At 37.8% G+C, this 10,209-nt stretch overlaps 1 protein-coding gene across 2 annotated transcripts in view; it reads right to left on the bottom strand.

The window, feature by feature from the left end:
- Nucleotides 1-2,933: 2,933 nt before the first annotated feature.
- The window catches only part of def8 (differentially expressed in FDCP 8 homolog (mouse)), a 15,502-nt gene continuing 8,226 nt past the window's right edge, over nt 2,934-10,209 (bottom strand). Inside the window, exons 8-13 of one of the 2 annotated variants that reach the window (XM_015374470.1) lie at nt 8,714-8,827; nt 8,202-8,282; nt 7,428-7,568; nt 5,056-5,165; nt 4,101-4,207; nt 2,934-4,065 (exon numbers count right to left, since the gene is read on the bottom strand). In XM_015374470.1, the coding sequence (XP_015229956.1) occupies nt 4,120-4,207; nt 5,056-5,165; nt 7,428-7,568; nt 8,202-8,282; nt 8,714-8,827 (534 nt within the window). In that variant the 3' untranslated portion in view covers nt 2,934-4,065; nt 4,101-4,119. Of the gene's footprint in view, nt 4,208-5,055; nt 5,166-7,427; nt 7,569-8,201; nt 8,283-8,713; nt 8,828-10,209 lie in introns of both variants that reach the window. The other variant, XM_015374462.1, reaches the window with a different exon arrangement.

Raw genomic sequence — 10,209 nt, 5'->3', positions numbered from 1 at the left:
AACACAAGATAATACATCAAAACAAAACACTTAACAGAGACAATAAAAGCAATTTAAAACAAACAAGGTAGAAACAAGGTAAAAAAAATAAAAATACCCTGCCAGTTTAGAAAGCCAAAGAATAATAACGGGTTTTAAGCCAGGTTTTTATTGTAGACAGTGAATAGGCATCACTCATGCTTGGTGGAAGCTTTTTATAATTGAAGAGAAACAACAGAAAAGGCCCTGCTCCTTCTGTACCAGCAGGAGCTGCTGGTCAGCTGATCTGAGAGCATAAATAGGGATGAAGAAGCTTGGAGAGGCAGTGTGATTGCAATGTCATTCAAACACTTAAAAACAAAAATAAGAATTTTTGGAATGACGGCTAAATGCACAGAGAGCCAATGGAGTAAGGTCAGAACAGGGGTCGTATGCTCTGTTCTGTTTATATTAATACCTGTTAAAAGACATGCAGCAGCATTTGGAACCAGCTGTAGATGAAAGAGTAGAGACTGATCCACTCCAACATAGAGTCTACTGCAGTAATCCAGACAGGAACAAAATCATAAGTCAAGAATATAAATTAATAAGTAATAATAAGTAACCAAGTTAATGTACAACCTACTGCAACCTAATTTAACTTTTTTTCCTCATCATACCTTCTGAACACCTTTTCTTTATGCATTTTTGAAATGTATTATGCTAGTAAATGTTAAGGTGTGTTGTATTTGTTAGTTCTACTCCTGTACAAAAAAATAAACTCGTCTTATCTTGATTCATTTGTCACATGGCTAGACTGGATTTCATTTCAATCTGAAAAACTCACACGAAGAGAAAAGACAATTAGGAGAAATGTATTGATACAACATAAGGAGAAAAGACAATTAGGAGAAATTTGTTGATACATTTACTTTGTCTTTCGCACTCAGACTTCGGCAGGAAACATAGCGCTTAATTTTGATAGATATGCATGACCAGGAGCAAAGAATAGGGCTGAAACTGGTGGTGGAGTGGAGATAGATGAAGTTGGTCAGTCTGTAAACTGCTGGTTAATGAGACGATATGCTGAGCTTTATGGGGAGATCCAGTGGACTGCATGAGCTGATAGAGTTTCACTCATGGACCTGGAAGATGGAAGTCCAGTTGGATAACACAGGTTGAGAGAACCTGTCCATGATGGAACCAGTCTGACAGGGATTGGCAGTCATGTTTAGCTTTTTAATTTTCTAATGATTGCTCCAACAGTGGACCCTTTTTCATCAGGCTGCTTGGAAATTTCCCTGTAGCCCTTTCCAGTCTTGTGGGGTTGTACAATTTTATTAGTGGTTGGATTCTTACTGATTTTATGGGGTGGACAGGTGCCTTTATGTAGCCAATGACCTCAAAGTGGGGCATCTAATTTAGGATAATAAATGGAGTGGACATTTTTAAGGCAGACTAAAAGGTCTTTGATGGTCAGAAGTCTAGCTGATAGACAGGTTTTTAAATACTTATTTGCAGCTGCGTTATACTAATAAATTGTTAAAAAATCATATATTATGATTTATGGATTCTCAGTCTCTCACACACTTAACCTTAACCCCACACTGCTCCCCGGGGGCTGCAAAGGGCAGCCCACTGCTCCCCAAGGGGATGGGTTGCATGCAGAGAGTGAATTTTGTTGCACTGTGCTTGTGACATTGTAATTAAAATAAAAAAATAATAACTTGCTAGGAAGATTTTTTGCATCTCTATTGTTTCCTCAATTCTGATTGAATTCGCTTGATTCACAATTGTATCCATCTATCCATTTTCCGTAATGTTATCTCTGCTGGGGTCGCGAGGGGTGATGGTGCCCATTGTCCAGGAGTCAATGGCAGGGGAACACAGACACAAGCAATCATTCAGCTTTCTTATCATCATTACACTGTCACAAGTACAGAGTAATGAAAGTAACTCTCTACTCTCGAATCTCTCTCTTGGAGAGCAGTGGACTGCCATTGTGCGACACCTAGGGAGCAGTGTGGGGTAAAGGGTCTTGCCCAGGAACCTAGAGTGGGAAGATGTGGTCCAGGAATCGAAACGGGAAACTTCTGGCTGCAAGGCAGCAGTGCTACCCACTGCTCCATTGTACAGCCCTCAACATTGTATATAACTCTCCCTGAACTCAGAAAAAAAGTCAACAGAAAATACAAAATAATTTGAAAACATAAATCAGTTCATTTTTTTTCAGTGAAAATCAATATTTGTAATGAATTTCCCCCACGAGATGTGAGGACATTTCTGATCTACAACACAATAAAAAAACATCATTGATTTAATGCAATTGTAACCTTTTCAATATAGTATGACTTAAGAAAAAGGATGTAAATCTAAAGCAAAAGCATCCACATGCATCGTACCCAAAGTCCAAATAAGATCCTAATTTCTCATGGAAGTGACAGAAAAACAGTAACCAAAACTAAACACAAAAAAATGTCATAAACAATATCCATAAACTGATTATCTTTTAAAACTGATTAAATTTACAAAATGTATTTGTCAAACATATATCATGTAACCTGTTCACATATACAAAAAATGTTTCTTGAAAGAAATGGTGGAAAAAAACTGTTTAAAAGACCTTAAGCAGGCTGTTATCAATTAATATCAAAGTACATGATTCTAAAAATCAAAAAATACTGCTAATTGGGAAAATGTATAGGTCACTGAGAAAATACAATCTAAAGAACATTGGATTTTTTTTTTTACTTCATTTAGATTTTTTGTCTGTTTTCTGATGGTTGTTTGCATTTTGGTTCCTGTTTTAACTTCTGTAAAAATGCAAAGTTAAAATAAATAAACATGTATTGTGAATATATTGAATTACAATGAACCGGCACCCTTAGTTTGGCAGCATTTTGCTGCAGGACAGACTGCGCTACATAAAGGTGATGGCATCATGGAGAAAGAACACCATGTTGAAATATTGAACCAACATCTCAAAACATCAATTAGCAGGTTATTTTATTTATGCATTGATCAGTTGTTTTACATCAGGGCATTGCATTCACAAAAACCATGTATGTTTATTAATTTCAAAAATAAAAAAAAACACTATATTTACAGTACTTCATGCTCCTGAAGAAGAACACAGCCAAACAGTTATTTAAAAAACAAAAACTTTATATCCAATTGATCACAGATTTACCAGCTAATATACTGATGTCTGCACAAAACATGTTCTCAATAGCATAAGACTGAGACCATTAAAACAATGGTAATGAAATGTTTGGATAGCAGCTGTAGGGTGAACATCTTACCAATGTTCAGCAGAGGTGTCAGCTATTACCTACCAAAACTGCACTGAGATCCATAAAAACACCCTGAATGTACAAAACAGTTCACAGCTTTAAATAACAGAACAGAGAAGCACAATTAATCCATTAAGTCCAAAAGATACTGCAGAGGCATGCTCTGGTTAACATTTGGTTACTATGAATGTAGAGTAATGTTGCTACTTTTTACTAAATCAAAGTATAAGCTAACAGGTTCTCTCTACTGATAGTCAGAAAAAAAACTAACAAATGGAATGATGAAAATGAATATTGCAGTTTGCCCTGTAAATAAAATTATTCTTATATAAAGACCATTGAAGCCATCAATTGTTAAAACTGAATCATAGCGTTATCTTTGTAAATATAAGAAATAAATGAATCTGCAGAATTATAATTAAAATAAAAACTATTATTTTTGTCTGTTTAGTTTTGACAGCTGACTTAATAGTCGATACTGAGGATATGGTTTTGGCTCTATATGAAAATCAAAAAAGATGAGGAGTAGCATGTTTAGAACGGTTAACATTTTATCACTCTATGATTGAAAGCTGAAATTTTTGAATTAACACATTAAAGCAAATAAGCTAATTTATCTGCAAGAGCAGCAATAAACAGCTCCTTCCTCCCAATTCTTCTGAAGGGAATTAAAATGTAAACTTATACAAGCAGCCATGATCACAGATCTCCCAACAGGTACACAGTGTGCAGTGCACCAAACTGTTAATGTTTTAGTTCCCTGTTTTACATAGTAGTGCACTGTTGAGACAAAGAAAACAAACCAAACTTAGACCAAGGGGAGAAGCTAGCTTTGCTCAGCATCCCATGTTTCTTCCTGGAGTCCAGCTCATTTCTCTTCTTCCACCTCATCCTGCTGGCGGTCGGTCATTCGAGCGCATCGCGGACATGTTGTTGAGTTGTCATAGTAGCAGTCTCTAAACAAATACAAAAACAGACATGTTAGAATTGTTTTCTAGAAGTTATACTTCAATATCTAAAAAATTAGAACAACAAAAACTTCAACAACTGCCAATAACTAAGAACCTTGATTTATTTCCTTATCTTTAGACACTTGGAATTGCTGAGGGGTTTGCTTCTCCAGTGAATATGGGGTTTCAGGGTGGCATTTATTGTTTACTAATCCTTGTACCCCAAAAGGGAGAGCTTTGTCTGTATTCTGGCTATTAAGATGAGCTTTTCCCCTGAGTGGGTTGTACTTCACCACAGCTGTTTACTGATCCTGCTTTTGGTGGTCATAGACTGCATCTCTCACTGAAAGAGAGGAGTATCTGGTAAACGACCTCGGGGTCTCATCTGGCTTTTTCCACAACAAGTAGGTGGAATGAGAGTTGGTTCTTTAAATCTCAGGCCATGATTCTGACTCAGAAAAACAGGTGGAATGAAGAGTTCAATTAGCTTAGCATCTTGATGGGTAATGTGTTAATCTGTATTTATGAGGAACCTGATTGGGTCTGTTGTGGTGAAGAGATGAACTAAAAAGTGAAGGTCTGGATTTACAAGCTACGATCCTGACTGGTAGTCATGAGATATGGATCATTACTGGAAGAACAAGATTCTCGATAAAATGGCACAAAATTAGATGGTAGGGTTCTCCTGAAATAACATGCCAGGGTTAACCTCCTTAATATATTACCCTGCAACCCAGTCTTAGGTCAGCAGGCAGACTGAGTGACGGATAGGACAGATTTCTGCATTGCTAAATCTGTTAACTTAAAAAATGGAGGGCTTTTGGTTTTAGTTTAAAGGTTCTATGGTGACTCACCTGTGGAAGACAGCAGAACACTCGTGACACAATGAGGTGTGACTGTCAAAGGGGAACAGGATGTCTCCCTCCTTACAAAGCTCACAGACGAAGCCTTTGGCCTGGCAGCGCTACAAATACACAAGCACAACAATGAGACGAGGTTAGAGAGTTAGAGAGAAAAAAATATATATATATTTTTTTATTATTCCTAAGATTCCTCTACTGAATATTGACAACTTTACCACAATGGTTCATAGGATTTATGCTCACAAATCATCTAATGCAGAGTGTTTCATAGCAAAACTTGTTTATGTAGTTATTATGTGAGATTTAATGTGAGCAATATTCATTGTTAGCCCTGGAACTGGGCCACCACAGCATTGATGGTTGCATTTTCTGTGCATAACTTGTTAAACCTGGAAGCTACAACTAGAAATGTCAATTGTTAAAATAGAAACTACATGGTGCTTCTTCATGTCAAACAAAAGATGGCGCTTTTGATCAATTCTGCTGTCTCCAAGTCCTTAAACCTTTTCATGGATAACAAGGTTTGTAGTTAGAAGAGCAACTTATCTCTTAAATGACCTCCTGTCACGGAAAAACCTTTGCCCATAGGATGAAGTCTCAGTAAAATCACTGTAATGTTTCAACTACTGAAACAATTGCAAAGCTACATTTTGATTAAAGCATCATCATAAGTGGGAAGATTGTAGCTGGATGTGCGCTGTCTGTTTTTTTTTTCTTATATATAAAAAGGATAAGGCTGTACCTGTTTTAGGCATTTAACTGTCAAGATATAACTGTAGCTATTTTAATTATGCGATCCTTGTGCTATAGCAGCATATAGAGGACTTAACTATTTCACTTACTTTTAAAATTTCCCTAAAATCAATTTTAAAGCTCTAACAACTATAGGTTCACAAACAAATGTATGTGTTACTTCACTTATAGAGATAACAACCAGCCAAAAATGCTATACTTTACAACTTCCAGAATTCAATGTTCTTGATTAAAAACTAAAGACTATTCTACTCCAAATACGACGCCAAGGTGGACTCCCCTCTTCAGGTCAGCCGAGAGTCCTTTTCTACAGCGGAGGAGCTCAAGTATCTTGGGGTCTTATTCACGAGTGAGGGACAGATGGAGTGTGCAAGCAATAGACAGATCGGTGCGACGCCGGGAGTGATGCGGTTGCTGTATCGGACTTTTGTGGTGAAGAGGGAGTTGAGTCGGAGGGTTAGGGTTAGAAATACAAGCGGCCGAAATGAGTTTCCTTCGCAGGGTGGCTGGGCATACCCTTCGAGATCTCCTCATCTGAGGAGCTTAGTTACCCGGGAGGAGCTCGGAGTAGAGTCGTTTCTCCTTTATGCGGAAGTGTCCAGCTGAGGTGGCTTAGGCATCTGTTCTGGATGCCTCCTGGTCGCCTCCCTCTGGAGGTGTTCGAGGCATGTCCTACTGGAGGGAGGTCTTGTGGAATGCCCAGGAAACGCTGGAGGGACTTTGTCTGAGTTGGCCTGGTGTCACCTCTGGGTTCCCCCAGAGCAGCTGGAGGAGGTGTGTGTGGATCGGGAAGACTGGGCATCTCTGCTTAGATTGCTGCCTCTGTGACCCGGAAGAAAATGGAATGAATGGATGAATGGACTATTTTAAAGAGCCTGTGGAGTCCAGCAAAATAAGAAATTGAAAAGTCAGGGGACTCAGAGCGCTTTACATTACAGTCAGTTATCCATTCTTGCACACATTTACACACTGCTTGTGGTAAGTGGTGCTGACATGAGGCATTGAATCAGTTGCAAATTAATAATTTCTTGAAGCATCATGTGCTCATGAAACCACCTGGTGGCCGAAAGCACAATCACAGTCCGGAATATAGGCTTATATGTTCGCAAATGTTTTTATCCTCCACGGCACTCAGAAATTATCGGTGATTGTTCATCAAGTCCACTTTTATTTCTTGTTTTCATATTGGGTGGATATCGTCCATTAATGTGTAAACTGACAGGGTGACCCAGCAGTGACGCTGCATTTTATGGAGCATTTCAGTGCCATAATTACATGTTATCATTTTCAGCTCTTCTACTTGAAACAAACATTGAGATGCGCCCCCCCACTACTGGATACACGCCTCACTAAAGGTAAGATACAGCTGCCCTACACTAAAAGAAGAACAGTTGATGTAAACAGGCACCAGTTCCTCTGACCACCCTTAGCAGGTAATGTGGGTTAACTGCTTTGCCCAAGGATACAGTGACGGAGACAGATGGAGTTGGGGTTTAAACCAGCCACCCACTGGTTTGCTGGGCGGACACCACTCAGTGCTCCTGCATTATAGGTTTAACTGTTCCAGTAAAAAAGTGTGAATTAAATAAGACTTGTCAGATTGAGCTCACCTCGCAGTCCAGTTTAATGTGTTTGGCAAATGTTGTGTGAATCTCAGTGAGGGAGCAGCTCAGCCTCCCAGTGGAGATGTCAATCAAATCCTGTAGTGAGTACATGTCGTCGTTCTCAACAAAGTGCTGCCGATCCTGCAGCTGTGCAGCAAAAAACACAAAAAAAAACATGAAACTTAACCTGAGCAGCCAAGCCCAGAACCTGAGCAGGATAAGCTCAATGCAACATCACCCAACTTTGCAGTAAATTAGTAAGTTAGGAGTAAAAGTGGTGTTAAAAAATCCCCCTTGATGTTTTAACCTGCTTTAAGTTTTTATTTTCAGATACCTCATCTCTTCTCCTGAACAAATAAACACAGATTTTACAAAACCTTCCGGTTCTTCTGCCCTTATGGCAAAATTGTACTATTCTGTTTTACATCTTAACTTTATTGTACAAAAAAATAATTCTGAAGAATTCCTCAGTTAGTTAAATATTTTACATTTTGAGTTTCTATGCTAAAATGATCTAGTACAGTCAAATAGGAAGTAACCATTTGCAGCACAATGGAAATCCAAGTAGATTAAATATAACCCGACTGAAAATAATCCAATTCCATCCCTGACATAATAATGTAACACATGCAAATTAATTTGTAGAGTGAAATTAAAAGGAAAATTAAGATTTTTTTTACCACTTAAGTGTAAGTGCATCCTTTTTTCACAAGGCGGCACTGTTTCTTTCTGTTTTACCAATCATAAGGATCTAATTTGATAATGAGAGTCGTTACAGACTTGAAGCAGCAGCCGAGCTTCCATTGCCTCCTTGCAAGTAATGAAGTAGGGTTTCATCAGCAGAATATCATGACGAAGTTTCTGTGAAAGAGATCCCAAACAGACAGGAATTAAAGCAGTTTTTATGTTTAAGGTCCCCCCATCAGATTATCAAAAAAATACATATTTTTGGTGGGGGGGGTTTCCACATAAATGGCACAAGGATTTTATTCAACATAAGCCTTTTTATTACAGATCAGTTGAGACTTTATAAGCTTAAAATGATGAAATGTTGTAAATGTTGTAAATCTAACACTCATTAAATCAGACTAGTAACAGGAGCCCTGTTAGAGTGATTTGGAAAAACATAGAAATCAACTTCATCCCTGGTTCACGGCTGAGATCTGAGCTCACTAATGCAGTGAAAAAATGATAGAAAATGACAAACCTGACCATAAAGAAAATAAATTAAACTTCAATTTTAAAACTGGAATAAAATGGTGAATAAAAAAAAAAAAAAAAATGTTTCTCACCCTGATTTCAACCAGCTCTTCCACAAAGTTGAAGAGCAGCGGGTTGATTTCCTTCAGCTTCAGCACAGGTCGGGGCAGCATGAGCGTCAGATAACGCATCGAGGAGCGACAAACCTAAAAGAGAGGCAACATCCTGTTAGCGATGACAGCTGTGGTCAGAACGTTTTGATTTCTCTTATTTTCTTATATTGACTTAAGCTATTTATCAATCATAAAATGTTGCTGTTTTAACATAATTTGTTTTGACTGCTTTAAGTAAGGGGAACAACTCTGTCTAGAGCAGAGCAGGGCTGATTACCATGCAATAAGGGCTGTATAATGTCTTGTTCTCTCTTTGCAAACATGTAATAAAATGCCAACTGAGTGAAATCCATCGATCTTGGTTTATTTAACTGGAGTGCATAGGTGAATACTTTTTTTCCCACAACACAGCAGAACAAACTTTTACAAGCCGAGGAGTGTACATGTCATCAGGACACGAGAAACACCTGAAGTTAAATTTGCATAAGCAGACAGCCCTTCATTAGGAGAACTAAACAATGGAGGATAATAAGTTTTGTGATTTTCACAGCAGTTCTTCTAAAAATAATTCCTAAAAAAATCCCTTACATCAAGAGTTAAGGCAGCGAGATGCTGCAGAATTTTAACATCCATAGACCGCATTATCTGATGACCAGTGATTCATGCTTGTATTTTTGGGGAAATATTTGCAGAACAGATCAAGACATTATCAAAAACTAAATCAAGATTTGTATCCTATCACGGGACACCCTATGACACCCAGTCCTAATGTAGAACTCATCAACTGATTTAGCATAACTTTAACAAGCAAATATGGTGCTATATATAAAACTGTAAAATGATTGCATGTATGAGTATGTTTTCCCTGTCAACAAGTTATTCAGCACTGTCTGATGCAGTGAGCGGCTTATTATTTACCAACACACATACACTCTTTCAACAGTCTCATTATTAGCATGCATCAACATAAAACATTTAAAGAAATTGGTGAAATCGCTAAAACCAGTTAAAGAAGTGTGCCATCGGTTTTTAAAAAGCTGCAGGAATTTTGGAAGAAATGTGCTCCAAAAAAAAAAAAAATTATGAATTCTTAACAATAAATTTTGGTCAAATCAGATCATAAAAAACAACAATGGGAAATCCAAAGGGATTGGGACTAAACAGCTGTATAGCCTAAAAAAAACTCCCTGATCAACTAAGCAATGGCTTTGACTTGCTATGCAGTAGCGGTGAGTATCGGCATGGCTGTTGCGATACGATACGTTTCACAATAATAAGGTCACAAATTATATTATCAGGATATTGCAATATACTATATATTACAATATTTTTCCCAAGACCATATACAGCAAGAGCCGTATGTGTTCTTCAGAAGATGTTGATCATTGAGTTATTTATGTTTATTGTTTATTATTCATTTATGTTTATTATGTATCCATGTTGTTTGAGGTCTAAGTCCACCTATTCCACTGTGA

The sequence above is a fragment of the Cyprinodon variegatus genome, unplaced genomic scaffold (genome assembly GCF_000732505.1).
Source record: "Cyprinodon variegatus isolate N-32 unplaced genomic scaffold, C_variegatus-1.0 Scaffold5, whole genome shotgun sequence".
In the NCBI taxonomy this organism is placed as follows: Eukaryota; Metazoa; Chordata; class Actinopteri; order Cyprinodontiformes; family Cyprinodontidae; genus Cyprinodon; species Cyprinodon variegatus.
This window is presented reverse-complemented; position numbering and strand designations above follow the sequence as displayed.